This window comes from Rhinopithecus bieti, unplaced genomic scaffold (assembly GCF_001698545.2).
Source record: "Rhinopithecus bieti isolate Rb0 unplaced genomic scaffold, ASM169854v2 scaffold_2574, whole genome shotgun sequence".
Taxonomy (NCBI): Eukaryota; Metazoa; Chordata; class Mammalia; order Primates; family Cercopithecidae; genus Rhinopithecus; species Rhinopithecus bieti.
In genome coordinates, this window is record NW_016804493.1 from 1,871,950 (window position 1) to 1,887,187 (window position 15,238).

Here is a 15,238-nt window from a genome sequence, read left to right on the forward strand (position 1 = left end):
TACAACAGTGTAAAAAAGGAAACATAAGTCCACTCTCAATCTCATAAAAGGTGGGAGTAAGGATGCTAAATATGTAGGTTCTTTGGTTCTATTTCCCTTTATCATGCAATCTGTTTCTTTGATCTGCCTTAGGGTTACCCACTTAAGTTAGAGGTTGTAATGCAATGGTGGGAATGAAAATTGATCAAATATGCACCTTGTCATTTCCGTACAAATTGCGGCTGGAAACTTCCAAAAAAGGGGTAGGCGTGAAGAAAAATAAAATAAAATCGGAACCTCTTCAGGGGGTTGTGTTTTGATATGGCAGACAAGATACAAAATCCCACCAGGAGATGCAGCAGTTCAAAACAAGGGTAATGGGCTAACAAGGTATTATTGCCAGCAAGTGATGGAATGAGCAACAGGCTGAAAAGTTTTTGGATTATATGGCACCTAGAGTCTGATTTAGGGAATTCTTGTTAATCAAATATACACTAAACTTCCAAGGGAAAATCTTCCAGGTAGCCTAAGCTTGCTTTTCTGGAGTGATGAGATGCATTGCTACTATGATTTGTTTTAAAACAGACTGGGTTTAAACAAGTGAGAAAGACTAGGAAAGAGAGAAAGATTTTAGTCTGTTTTGCAGAAGTCATTTTATCTGCATGCACATGGATCAGTATTTCTGATCGCCTATACCCCACGAAGGGCAAAAACCCAAAGAAACGTGTTAGCAAAATTGGCTGACTCTGTCATATTGCTGTGGACATTGATTTTGTTTCAATTTTTAAATAAGTAAAATGATAATTTTTACTTGTTAGAGATCATCAACTTTATAAGTTATGATGAATCTTGCTTGGAGGACACATTGGAGAAAGGCCTATTAAGGGATGGTGAACTCGCATATGTACCTCTTGCTGCTGCGACAGACCTCATCACTCCACTTGCCCTGAGCTGACTGAGAGAACAGGACACAGTTTTCCCGCTTGCCACCGTTAGGCTGTGCGCTGTCCCAGTGGACGAAGGAGATAGCGACTCCATTGACATCAACAAACTTGCCTTCCGTGGCCATGTCATTGATGCCCAGCCAAAAGTCATTGACACCTGGCAGGCTCCTTTTACCATAGTCTCGGAGCGCGTTGATTTCGTCGTAGTTCCTGGGGATAACCAGGATTCCTCCTTTGGAAATGCAGTCTTCATTGGCCTCATAGAAATGCTTCAAGCCTTCTGAAGCAAGGTAGCATTTCTTGTGCACTTTAGTGCCTCGGAGACAGACTGTGAAGATGTGAAATTTAACATTAAGATGCATTTTGAGCTTATTATGACTAGAGCTGGACCTGGCAAATAGCAATAAGTATTTGTGGAAAGAAGTATGATGATGATGAGACAACAATTACAATTTTGTATGTGCCAGACAACATGTTAAGCACTTTACATAAATTAAGTCACATAATCTTGACAACCCCATGAAGTTGTATTTTATTTACTCCTATTTTTACATATTAGGATATTTAGACTTAGAGAAGTTGTTACTTGTAACACATTAGCATTTTTTTAAACAAAGTAATTTTTGCAGCATGTGAGATCACAGCTACCCAAATGCAGGTCTGCCCTATCCCAAGACATGGCCTTAAACCTCATGCTGTTCTGATACATACATACTTGCTACTCTGTGTAGCTCCATTTATGTGCTGGATTTCTTTGAGAGCTTTGGAACTAGATGATATTTAATATTAAAAAAATGCTTGGCGTGGTGGCTCACGCCTATAATCCCAGCACTTTGGGAGGCAAAGGTGGGCGGATCACAAGGTCAAGAGTTCAAGACCAGTCTGGCCAACATGGTAAAACCCCATCTCTACTAAAAACAAAAAATTAGCTGGATATGGTGGTGTGTGCCTATAATCTCAGCTACTCAGGAGGCTGAGGCAGGAGAATCATGTAAACCCGGGAGGCAGAGGTTGCAATGAGCCGAGATTGTGCCATTGTACTCCAACCCAGGCGACAGTGTGAGAATCTGTCTCAAAAATAAATAAAATTCTAGGTTTGCATGTGGAGAGACAGTGGTTTTCTTAAGCAGATAACTGAGACTTGGTAATATTGTTTAGATTATTCAGGATAAACCAAACATTAAAGTTTGTTTTAGGGCATTAGCATTAGAGAGTCAGGCCTCAGAGCCATAGTGCCTGGGTTTTAGGTCTCATCTCTGAGATTTAACTAGCTGTGTATATCTTGAACAAATTACTTACCTTCTATGTGCCTCAGTTTCCTCATCTGTAAAATTAGGATCATAATAGTTTAAGTTGCTGGAGGATTAATGGATTTGTGTTTATAAAGAATTTCTAGTACCTGACTGTGGGTAAAGAACGAAAAAAACTCACCTTCTGCCGTAACCATTTGACCGTCTTTTAACTTTGTAATTCTGTTCCCCTGGAAACCTGATAAAGGGAGTATGTCGCCCTTCTACTAGGCGACATTACTTACGGTAAAAATGACCCAGATTGGTAACTTGCATCTGGCCTGGGAGTTACAAATACTTGATGGGAAGCCTTCACTTCGGTCTTCCCTGAAGGCAGTAACTTGTAATGAGGCAGGTCTCTTGTGAGGACCCTCAACACCCTACTTTTGAAATTGCTGCAAAGGATATTAGCTCCTGGGGGGATGAGCCTTGTAAACCAGGGCTGTTCCTGAACCTGCCCAGCATGGCTCACTTCCTCACCCTTTGGAGAATAACTCCTGGGCAGTAGCGCATGTGGCTGTATAGCTGTGGGGAGGAACACTGGCGCTGCCCTGTTGGCAAGCTACGGTTCTAACCCATGTCCTTCCAGCATCTTAGGCTGGGTGTGGCCTGAGTGAGTCCTGGCGGCCTGATAGGCACTTAGCTGTCATCCAATAAATGTTAATCATTTTAGTCATTTCATGCTTGCTTCATTCTGTTTCACTACCCTTTAGAGAATAACTATGGACTGACTTTTCAAATGTATTACTCAACTACTTATTTTTATTTCTGTACCACTCATACATAGGAGAATGGGGTTATAAATGAAGTTGATTTCCTAAAACAATCTCCCAGCCTTGGGGCCCTCTTACTGGCCACATTGTTGATTTGTCAATGTTTCTCTTAAAAAGATGTTCCCCAGAAACGGACCCAGAAGTTTTCCTGTCTTCTTTGGGACAAGGCATTGAGGAGGTCTGCACCTTACCTGTCTGCAGGGCTTGGATTTCCTTCAGGGCATTGACTTCTGTCCAGAGCTTTTCAATTTGAGTCTTCAGATCTCCATTCTTGTCTGGGGAAAATTTTAGGGTGGAATAGGGTAGGTGGATGAAAAGCATATGATTAAAATAAAATCAAGCTTTGGAATGTAGGACCCAAGGTGATAGTGGTTTTGGTGAACCTGAGCCCAGTGTATACAAAAAAAATAATGCATGAAAATAACTTGGGGCTGGCGCAGAGGCTCACACCTGTAATCCCAGCACTTTGGGAGGCCAAGGTGGGTGAATCACTTGAGGCCCGAGTTCACGACCTGCTGGGGCCAATATAGTGAAACCCTGTCTCTACTAAAAGTACAAAAATTAGCTAGGCATGGTGTTGAGTGCCTGTCATTCCCACTGTTTGGGAAGCTGAGGCATGAGAATTGCTTGAACTTGGGAGGTGGAGGTTGCAGTGAGCCGAGATCATGCCACTGCACTCCAGCCTTGGTGAGGGAGTAAGACTCTGTCCCCCCTCTCTCCCCCACAAAAAAAAATGATGAAAGAAGGAAAGGAGGAAGGGAAAAAAAGAAAAAGAAAATAACTTGGACAAGAAGATTCCTAAGAGCTTCATGGTGATCATAATACTAGAAAGTCTTTCTGTGAGATTGAGGCTCTTTCTGTCTCTCCAGTCCCATCCTGTGACTTGAGGCTTGTTGACTTTCAGGGTCATCAGAGAATGAGCTCGATCTCATCTTTCCTGTGTGTTCCTTCTGCTAGGATCAGTCTTGCTCCAATGCTTTCCTGTATTCTTAGCAAGCTTAAATATCTCCTCTTCTGAGAAGGCTTTCAGGGTTATCCTGTAATTCAGTATCCCTTCTGCTAATCTCTTTGAAACTTACTTTTCTTCATTCTCTAGTCTTGGTTCACATTTTATTTTATTCCATAGTTTATAGAATATTCTCTATATTTTCTATTCTCTATTTTACCTCAGTTCATCTGCCTTGTTATTCTTGATGCTTCTGATGCTTACCATGATGCTTGGCACATAATCGGTGTTCATAATATTGTCTAGTGACTATGTACTTTATGGTATATAAAATTGTTATTTTTCACTTGTTCTTCAAACATAGCTATAAAGGGAGAAATATTAGATTCCCACTGAAGAATGAGGACTAGTCCAATGGGAGTGACTCAAAAGATACATGGCAGAACTCATACTCAGACTTATTTGGGTCCCCAAGTCCCCTGTCCCCAGTGTTCCTACTCAACCCCTGCCTCAGGTATGGTGGCCCATAGCAGGGTTAAGTGCTAAAGATTCATGGAGAAATTAGGTATTAGGAACTTAAGTTTTGTATGTTCCTGGATATGAGGCTAAAGGATCTTTGTGGCTGTCCTTGACCAATCTTGGCTATAAGTAAGTGGCAGAAAACAAGCAACCTTGGTTAAACTGAAATTTCAGGCCTAAGAAGAATTCTCTTAGAAGACTGGCAGCTTGTGAGGTCTTCAAAAGCAGGAATTATAAATCATAATAAAAATGATTAAAAGCCTCCACATACTGTTTGTCAGAGATCAATTCTTTCAGTGGTGTTTTGAGAGAGACACTATCACTGTCTCCATTCTAAAGAAGAAACAGAGTCCCAGAAAGCTGAATTCACTTGCTTGGTCACCCAGCTAGTAAAGCACAGAATTGGGATTTGAATTTGCCCAGGTCCAGGCCTGTTCTCTTTTCATCCCTCTTACCTGCTTCTGCACAGTGATTGCCTCTACCTTCTTGGTCCCGAGCACATGGCCCCAGACAGAGAAGATACTTAAAGCTTGGTATGAACTGTCCCCAACTGCTGCTTTGTGGGGATGCCATAGAGGCACTCTATGTTCTGTACTGGATTTTTCAGAGCAGTCTAAAATTCACATGTGCTAATTCACTGTCCCCTTAAACATGTGCTTTGTAAGCCAGACATTTCATTTGGGTTAGGAAACTGTCTTCTGGAATATCCAGGGGTGGCCTCTGCCTCTGTTTTACTTAATGCTACACATCAGTTCTCAAAGCATCCCATAGCTCAGTTCAGAAATACTATAACCCAAAGATTTTTATCTATGTAACCATTTAATCCAGAAAAAATGTAAGGGTGCATTCAGAATGCAAATTCATCAGCTGGTGGGGGCTGGGCTTGCAAAGACTACTGAAGACTTGCTGCTTCTAAGCTATAAGCTGTCACCTCTACAAATGTCATCCCCCATCCCTCTCAGCTTCCTGCTCCATTCTCCTAAAATAAGTGGTCTCCACTGGGAGATTGTAAACATTGTAATTAACATGAAGACACATGAATTGATATTAGGCTCCTGGGAAATGGTTATGAAATTGATTATCCAGGGACTGGGCTGTAGCTTCCATCCTCTGTAGCTGATGTAGATGTCTTTTGTGTACAACAAACAAAGGGACTATGTGGAACTACTGACCTGTAAAAGTCATATTTTATTCATGAATGCAACAGATAAACAGACCTATGAAGCAAGTACCAGAGAGATCTTGTGCTTGAAGCTAAATTTTTCAATTGCTATTTTGAGTCCCCCAGAAGGCTCCCTTTCATTTTATTGTTGCTCTCCAGAAGTAGACACAGTGTAGAAACACAAAAGTCATTGTGTGACTTGGAAGACATGGCCAGTAAAACCATTACAGGATGTTGGGTTGTCAAAGTGTATGGGAATGGGCACTCCCATACACAGAAGACGGGAGGATGGATTGGTGTGATCATTTGGAGAGACAATTTGAAAGTATAATTAACCTGCAATTATACTGCTGGAAGTATCTCAGAACATCCTAACATGGGGAGCAACACGTGTGCAAAGCAGTTACTTGAGGCTATTGAATCAAAAAGAGATATATTAGGAGAGATCAGATTAAGTGATGACGCATCCAAACAATGAAATATTATGCAGCTGTTAAAACGAATAAAGTATTGCTTACCCTGGTAACTATCTAAGGTTTAATAGATGAAATAAATTTATTTGCCTGCCAAACATTTTGAATAGCCAATTCTTATATTGTTAAAAATATGTATTTTAATTGCACCTTTTAAAAATTTGGTGGATAGGCCGAGTGTGGTGGCTCATGCCTGCAGTCCCATCACCTGGCGTAAGGAGTTTGAGACCAGCCTGGCCAACATGGTGAAACCCCATCTATACTAAATATGTACAAAAATCAGCTGGGCATGGTGGCGAGCACCTGTAGTCCCAGCTACTTGGGAGGCTGAGGCACTAGAATTGTTTGAACCTGGGAAGTAGAGGTTGTAGTGAGCTGAGATCACACCACTGCACTCCAGACTAGGTGACAAAGTGAAGACTCTTCTCAAAACAAACAACCCTACAAAAAACAAAACACAAAACTTTTGGGAATAGTATTACCCAATAGTTAATAGTGGATAATTTTGTGGTGAGGACTGGGAGAGAGAAGATGGCTTTCACTTTTGATCTCGTAAACACTGATACTATTCTATTTCAAGGTACTTCAACTATTTTAAAGGTATATGGATGGATGGGGATATAACTGCTTGACCGGTTTAGGTTTATTGCTTCACCTACTGTAGAATCTACTTTCTTGGACCTGATGGCAAAAAGTAGCAAAAACTATATTGGGGGAATGATATTTAAGAGGTGTGTACCTTGTGAGTTGCACATGAGGTTATGAGGGAGGGAGTGGGGAAGACAGTGGGAAAAAAAGGTGGGGAGAGAGAAGACAGTGATAGGAGGAAGGGGAGGGAAGGCCCCTGGATAACCTAGATGTGACTTAAGCTGCGATTACTTCAGAAATGCCCACACAGCACACACATGCACACGCAGTCACGTTCAGACCCTCTTCACACATTCCTACTGTGTGATGACCACTCTCACGAGGAGTACCACTCCATCCAGTGGTGAAAAAATGCTGGCCACAGAAATGTGCCACATCACCCAGTATCTTCTCTCTCCCCGCTCCTTTTGATGTCATCTTCAGCAATGTTTCACCTGAGGAATACTTTAATCTTTCACTGAAAGAAGTATAGTATTTCGTAAGGAAAAAAGATTCCACTTAATAAGTCTTGCACTAGCCGGGCGCGGTGGTTCACGCCTATAATCCCAGCACTTGGGGAAGCCGAGGCGGGCGGGTCATGAGGTCAGGAGATCGAGACCATCCTGGCTAACATGGTGAAACCCCGTCTCTACTAAAAAGACAAAAAATTAGCTGGGCATGGTGGCGGGCACCTGTAGTCCCAGCTACTCGGGAGGCTGAGGCAGAAGAATGGTGTGAACCCCGGAGGCAGAGCTTGCAGGGAGCCTCCAGCCTGGGCAACAGGGCGAGACTCTGTCTCAAAAAAAAACTTGCGCCAGACCTAACTTTTGTAAATGAATGCCCCTGAAAAATGGTACTTTATAATCATTAAAGCACAAGACCCCTGTTTACCTACCAGCCATCTGTCATGTCAAATAGACTTTAACCTTGTGGAAATTTGTATGTGTGTGTGTGGTGTTCCTAATGAAGTGAAAATAAGGAAATGAAGTCATAATCTGAAATATCCTGAAATGAAAATGATGCAGAGGATGTGATAAAACATGACCCTGTGTCTTGCTTTTTTCTTTTCCTTTGGTTTCAGCATATTGCAAATACCTTGCTGTCACCTTTGCTCTTTTCAATTTCTTTAACCTGTTAACCCAATTCAAGCCACTCAAAATTTGTGGTTGCCTGGAGATTCAATTTTGCATCACAATGCCTTCAAATGCTAGATGACTTTGCTTATTGACTTTAAGTTGGAGAGATTCAATGTCTTTGTCATGAAAAAGTTTAAATATATGGTATAGGTTGTCCTTGTACTGCCAAGGATATGGAAATATAGCTAATGATAACTAATGACAAAACAGGAAGTCACAATTGCCAAAAGCTCTATCCTCTGCTACATATTAAATAAGATTAGAGTTATCTTAAAATATAACTGAATCAAGTTACCCAATATCTACTAGTGAAACTGTGTGCTCTGTTAATACATTCCTCTTGCCCTATATTAATAACACCAGATGTTCAGATATCCAGATGAGCTTCCTCTGAAGCACATTCTATTTAAGCCCACGTAACAAAAAATATACAATACAGAATTCTTTTACTATCAAATTTTCCTTTTTTTTTTTTTTTTTTTTTGAACAGCCTAGTTTCTTTAAAATCAAAGTATCCCAGATAATCAAAACATCACTGAATCCCCTGAGATACCATATAGGGATGATGGGATGATGGCATGGTGCCATCACCAAAGACAGTCTCCCAGAGGAGTTTGGAAATTAACATCGTCCACACCTCCCCATACTGTGTAAGCCTAGAATTTTGCTTGACTGAGAAAGCCCCATTACCTTTTACGCGGCGTTTGCTGTGCTTCCTGGCTTTTAATCTGGATGTAAGGCTGGTGGTCTGGTCCAGGAGTAAGGTGATCACCAGGATGCAAATTACAAGTCCATTCTTTGCCATGGCTCTGGGGCAAGCCTGCTGAGCCACGTTGCCAGCCCCCCTAAAGCAGCTATGGAGAGATAGACTGCACAGCTACATCTTGCTCTGGGATGTCGGGGGCTGGCTTATAAGAGTAAGTTTCGGAGGTTGGCTGGAATCCTGCTGACGAAATGTTTGAATGCCTCTGCTGGCCACAGCATAAGGTGGCCCCTTGTTCTTGTGCCTCATGTTAGGCTTTCTATTTATTTAATTTCTGCTGCATTTCCTAGTGATGTGCCTTTTTGGAGTGTGTCAAAATTAACTACAGGTTTTGCCTGCTTTCTTTCTTTTTTTAAATTTAAAGTCTGAGAAGCTTGGTGTCTTTGTGAAAAATTCTTTTATTTGGAGCTCTGAAATTCACTAAGTGTTCTGGAAAATTGATTCAATTTAGTTTTCAGGGCAAAAAAAAAAGTTACTTCGTGTGTGTGTATGGGTGTGTGTGATGCTACAGCACCATTCAAGCCAGTGTGTCTACTCACACTCGTGTGTCTACACAGCTTAAGTGGAGCTTGGAAGTAGTTTTCTCAGTGGGATTTATGGAGATTGTGGGAATAGATACTCGATGATAAAATATAGGGCTTTCCTCCATTAGAATTTTGTGGACTCATCAAGAATTACTTTCTTGGGGCCAGGTGTGGTGGCTCATGCCTGTAGTCCAGTGGGAGGCTGAGGTGGGTAGATCCCTTGAGGTCAGGAGTTCAAGACCAGCCTGGGCAACATGGCAAAACACTGTCTCTACAAAAAATAAGAAAATGTGTCAGGCATGGTGGCACACGCTTGCAGTCCTGGCTATCTGGGAGGCTGAGGTGTGAGAATCACCTGAGCCCAGGAGTTCAAGATCACTGCACTCTAGCCTGGGCAACAGAGTGAGAATCTGTTTAAAATAAATAAATAAAAATTTCTTGGGTAAAACGTACCTTCGAGTAAAAAGAAAATTTTAAAAAATGAATTATTTTCATTAGAATAAGAATTAAAGTATTATACCAATAGCTGTTTTTTCAGGTCCTCACCAATCATTTTTCCTTGAATACATTAAACAACACTTTCAAGTGCATCGTATAATAACAGAGAAATGTAGTGAGACACTCACCGGGTGTGGGGCTCACTCCTGTAGTCCCAGCACTTTGGGAGGCTGAGGTGGGTGGATCACTTGAGGTCAAGAGTTCAAGACCAGCCTGGTCAACATGGTGAAACCCCGTCTCTACTAAAAAATGCAAAAAAATCAGTTGGGCATGGTGGCAGGAGACTGTAGTCCCAGCTACTCTGGAGGCTGAGGCCGGAGAACCGCTTGAACTCAGAAGGCAGAAGTTGCAATGAGCCAGGATGGTGTCACAGCACTCCAGCCTGGGTGACAGAGCCAAACTCCTTCTCAAATAAAAAATAAAATAAATGTAATGAGAGACTCAGTTTTTCCTACCTTTTAACCATAGGCTTTAAGGGCAAGTTTTGGGGACCTGATAGGCTTTTGCATCAAAAGCAATGGACTATGCATTACAGGAATAGCCAAGAGGGGAGGGACTTGGACCCAGGGAAAGGCCCCCCTGTATTCTACATGGTTATCTGGCTGACCAGGTGCAGATGGAGGGCAGTGGTTGCAGATCTGGAAGGTCCGAAGGACCAAGCTCATCTTGTCTTTTGTTTTTTCTTTGAGACAATACAGAAAGAACCAAGGAATGAGTGCTTCCTTCTGAACCTTAATGAGAAAAACCAATCTGTTTCATCTTCATTTCCTCCAAGTTAAAGCCATTTTGTAACCTACCAATATAGTAACACCACAGTAAGACCGCTGATGTAGGAAAGTCCACATGATTCAACAAAGTAACTATACAATTAAAAATAAAGATTTGACCTCCCGTGTTGACTCTTTGTCTAACATGGGCAGTTTATGTGTGGGCATTTGAGAACATTGTGAAGAAAGGCTGAGCTCAGTTCACACTCTACCACTTATCAGCTGTGTGATGTCAGGCAAGTGAGTAAACTTCTATAAGGCTTCTCTCATCTTAACAAGGGAGGGCTAGGAATGCTTATTTTACAGGGCTGTTGGAAAGATTAAATGAGATAATGGCTATGAAGCACTTAGTGCAATGCCCAGTATTTAATAAGATCCTTACCATTAATTATAATGGTACACACAATTTATGGAATGCCATCTTTTTAGTCTTCACAGCAACCCTATGGGATAAGTAACAATATTATCTCCATTTTAAAGGTGATTGAGCCTCAAAAGTTAAGTGGTTTTTGTCTAATATCACTAAGTTCTCCAGGGACTGAGTAGAAATTACAATCTAGTTTTGATTAACTCCAGAAGACCTGGGCTGTGAAAATGTACTTTGGCTGAACAGGGGAAAAGATCAATGATTTGCAACTGATCAAAAATTTTCTTTGCTGTCTTCCTAAATCCTTTTAAAAAAATTTCAAGTTATGGGCCAGGTGTGCTGACTTGTGCCTATAATCTTAGCACTTAGGGAGGCCAGGGCAGGAGGATTGCTTGAGCCCAGGACTTTGAGACCAGCCTGGACAACATGATGAGATCCTATCTCCATAAAAACAAAAAAATTAGCTCGGTGTGGTAGCACATGCTTGTGGTTCCAGCTTGCTTAGGAGGCTGAAGTGGGAGGATGACTTGGGCCCAGGAGGTTGAGGCTACTGTGGTGGCCCATGTTTGTACCACTACACTCCAGCTTGGGCAACAGAGAAAGACCTTGTGTCAAAACAACAAAATATCTTGAATTAGTGTTGCATATTTGCCACAACTGCTGAATGAATACTGACGTTAGTATTAGCTGAAGTCCATAGGCTACCTTGGGATTCATTGTGGTAGTATTCGTCCTGTGGGTTTGGACAAATGTACAGTGTCATACAGAATAGTTTCATTGAAACTATTAGCTATTAAGTATTCACTGGGCTATTCAGCCCATGCTTTTTGTTCTAATTAAATATTTGAGAATTCACCTTTTCCTCACTTCCAGTCCCTGGTGCTCCTCAGAACTCTCCTCTGGCTGCTCTACTCCTCTAGACACTCTCCCTACATGACTTTAATTCTTCTCATGGCTTCAGAGTCCTATCTCTGGCTCCCACATCAGCCTCCCCAGCTTGGAGCTCCTCCCTTCAGTCTCATATTTCCATTTGCCCATGTGACACTTAGGGTTCAATGTCTCAGACATTTCAAACGCATGATAGTCAAACATTGAATTCCGGCTGCTTCTCCCACTAATGACCTATGAACTTAAGTCTCATTCCTCTAGACTCTTCCTTGTCATAGTTAATGTCTCCATCACCCACTCAGTGGGCCAATTCAGAAACATGGGAGGCATTTATGAGGTCCTTCTCCTTGCCCTCAACACCCTTCTCCATGACCTCACCAGCAAGTAGCCCTACACACATGTTGATTCATGACCTTTGTTATTCACTCCTGCCATCATCCCTCACTCCCGCCATCATCCCATTCCAAGTCAAGAGCTCTTGTCCTAACCCATCCCAACTCAGCCCCTTCTTCCCAATTCAAACGGATGCACCCTGCATCACTAATAAGATTGTTACTCTCCTACTTGAAAGCCTCCAAAATTTTCCATTGCTTTTAAAATGAAACCCACACTGCTTATCATGATTGCTGAGGCCCTTTTGCCTGGTTCTTCCTGGTGACTTACTCCAGTTATGAAGACCTTTTGCCATTTCTAAATCCTATCTAAGTCTCTTCCCACATCCCCACTGTGCTTTCCCTCATGGGTTTTCTGTCAGTCCACTCCATCTCTTCCCAAACTCGATCTCTTGGAGTTGTATATGGCCAACTCCATCTTGTCCTTCAGGTCTGAACTCACATGCTACCTCCACAGAGATGCCTTCTCAATGTGCATAATCTAGAAAGGTCCTGCTCTGTGGTTCTCCATCAAAGGACCCTGTTTCCTTGAGAGCCTTCATCACAACTCGGTTCTCATTTAAAAACTTATCTACTTAATTGATTTGCTGGATGCTGCTCGGTAAACTCTTGCAGGGCAGGGGCTATGTCAGGTTAGCTCTACCATGCATGTGATATGATACATGGCGCATAGTATTTGCTCAATAATTATTTACAAATGTGTGGCTGAACAGCTTTGCTTTTGCTTCCTTTCCTTCCCACCACCTCTCTGAGGCAACAAGGCATTTGGCCAACCAAGGAAAACAGCAATGCAACCCATGGAAGAGTAAAGAGACTGAGAGCCATCTGTTGTACCAGCACTTGGAGTCATGCTAAGAAATCATCACACTCAGCGCTGGGGAAGCTCTGCTTGTCTTGTGGATTCTTGGCCCTGAGGCCAGACAGGGATGGAAGCTGTCCTTTTACTTGTCTTCCTCCTATAGGAATTCCAACTCCAGCTTATCCTTCTTCAGGGGAAAAAGCAGAGAAAATGAAATAAACTAAATGGCTGACAGGATTGTCTAAGAGAAGAGGAAGTGGGATAAGGGCCTATGGATAGCGATGGACCTCAGAACATCTCAAGTGAAGCTTTTGTCCCTGTCACAAATGCTGACAGACATCAGACTTGGCCTTCCCATTTAGGTGAGCCTCTTTCCCTCATATCTTATCAGGAAAAGTACCTGGGATGGCAGTGACCTGAAAAAAAAATCACATCCAAAGAAAAAAAAATCACATCAAAGATAACAGGGTGGGGCGACCCCTGCCCCACTTTGTCCTTGGGGAAGGCAGGTCTCACTGTTTTATTGGAGGCTGAACAATTCCTTTATTGTAGAGCAGGATGATGTCACCAGCTTGTCTCCTGGGCTGGACCTGGGCTTCTGAAAGAACTATTTAAGAAGAAACACCACATTTATAGCCAGGGATAGACACTATAAAAATATTGCTTTTAGACAAAAGCGTTTTGATGAGGATTTTAAAACTGTCACCAGGGTTTCATTTTCTTGAATAAATGGCTGTTTGCAACACATTCCCTGACCACCCTGTGCCATTGGTGTGTTTATTCCACTGGTTGCTATTTTAAAATTGCTCTAAGCTGTTTTCCAGAGTCTTGAATTCTAATAAACAAATCTATCCGGCCTCATGGTTATTTCTCCATGAATACTCAAGGCCAAACATGTTTAAAGACTGTGTTCAAAGGTTCCAGGGTAGCATTTTAAAGGAAGTGATAGGACTGAACTTGGATATAGCACAAGCAAGGCTGAAATGCTTATAGGAAACATCGGTTTCAGTATAAGTGCAAAGCTGCCTTTGGCTTTCTACTTTGGTTTCTACTGTGGCTATAAGTGCAAAGCTGCCTTTGGCTTTCTACTTTGGTTTCTACTGTGGCTATTACTTGTATCTTTGGCTGCCAAAAGTGTTAAAGAATTTACAGACAGGGTTGGTGACAGGTTTTGGGGAAGAGAATTAAGAGACTGCTAAATTGGAGCAGTGTTGCATATAGGCCAAGAACAAGAACTCTGGTAGTTTGGGATTAAAGTCTCAGATCTGTCGTTTATTGGTTGTGCGACAGGGGTTGGACTTCCTCATGTCTCTGAACCTTGATATTCTTACCGATTTTTGCAGACAGCTGAGGAAGCCAGAGCATGTGTCTACAACAGAGCCGCATCTCGTCACAGTAGGTGATCCGTCAAAGGGTGTGTGGGTTTCCTTCACTACCATCGTACAGCTACACGATGCATCATGTACATGATCGCTAATGGAGATATCTCTAATATCCCATTAGAGATACTTAATATGTGGAATTACTACTATTCATTATCGTAGTTAAAATATCTTAGTTCTTACCAACTTCACCATGAAGTCCATTACTCTCCAGACATCCAGCCTGTCGCCATCTGGTTGTCCCCCCTACCCTGTCCTCCAGCTCTCACTGCAGTGAACATTGCATTTTTAAAGGAAGGGGGCAAGCATTTGGTTGATCTGTTTTTCCTAGGTGTGCTGACATATAAAATTTATTGTGAATTTTGCCTGATCCTGCTGCCAGATACTCCAGGAATACAAAAAAAGCCAGTATTTCTCTCCCTTCCACCCAAGAGCAAGGGCAGCCCCCAATGGAAAAACCTTCCTAATTCCTCTCTGTGGCCCTCCCAAGTTGAGACTTGGTAGAAACAGTTTTTGGCCTTCAGGTGACAACAACAGGGTCCTTGTTCCTCCCCAGAATCCAGAGGCTTGCTGACTCAAACTGTGCTTTTGAAGCAAGATGACTGCAGGTTGTAGAGTGAACCGTTGGGAAAGTTTGCCTTTCTGGGGATGAACTGATTTTCCAACCCTGATGCTTGTGGAAATTGAGCAATGGAACTAAGGTCATCAGCTGCTCTCCTTGAGCTGCTTAATACACAGTAAAGCTATTCCTTTCTATTTAAATGACATAAAAAGGGATTGATTTTTTAGTCACTTTTCCAGGAAGTGCTTCCTGAACCTGAAAAACCTGCATGGATAAGTTGAGGACGTTGTTCTTAATGGGTAAACCAAAGAAATTGTCTCCATGATCCCTGTTTCTAACAAAGAATAGGAAAAGGAACCAGGTAGTTAGATGAATGGTTGGTGCAAGGCATTATGTACATTTCTATTGGTTCTGAGGTTAATAAAGACAAGAGAAAAAGGCCAGGCAC

General features: G+C 42.1%; 1 protein-coding gene across 2 annotated transcripts; it reads right to left on the reverse strand.

Moving 5' to 3' along the window:
• Nucleotides 1-752: 752 nt before the first annotated feature.
• On the reverse strand, nucleotides 753-8,736 carry CLEC3A (C-type lectin domain family 3 member A). 2 transcript variants are annotated; one of them, XM_017868623.1, is made up of 3 exons: nucleotides 8,539-8,736; nucleotides 3,177-3,260; nucleotides 756-1,251 (listed from the first exon to the last, which is right to left on the reverse strand). In XM_017868623.1, exons 1-3 carry the CDS (start codon nucleotides 8,651-8,653, stop codon nucleotides 860-862), a joined length of 591 nt encoding a protein of 196 aa, XP_017724112.1. In that variant the 5' UTR covers nucleotides 8,654-8,736; the 3' UTR covers nucleotides 756-859. The 2 variants fall into 2 exon arrangements, with proteins under 2 accessions (XP_017724113.1, XP_017724112.1); XM_017868624.1 differs by lacking the exons at nucleotides 3,177-3,260; nucleotides 8,539-8,736 and adding an exon at nucleotides 2,223-2,281 and having other exon boundaries at nucleotides 753-1,251.
• Between the last annotated feature and the right edge of the window lie 6,502 nt (nucleotides 8,737-15,238).

Bases quoted from the DNA above. Each gene is read 5' to 3' on its own strand.
- CLEC3A (XM_017868623.1), bottom strand. From the start codon at position 8,653: ATGGCAAAGAATGGACTTGTAATTTGCATCCTGGTGATCACCTTACTC. The intron at 3,261-8,538 runs GTAATGGGGCTT...AATTTTCCCCAG, and splicing joins CAGCAAACGCCGCGTAAAAG to ACAAGAATGGAGATCTGAAG. The intron at 1,252-3,176 runs GTAAGGTGCAGA...ACATCTTCACAG, and splicing joins AATCCAAGCCCTGCAGACAG to TCTGTCTCCGAGGCACTAAA.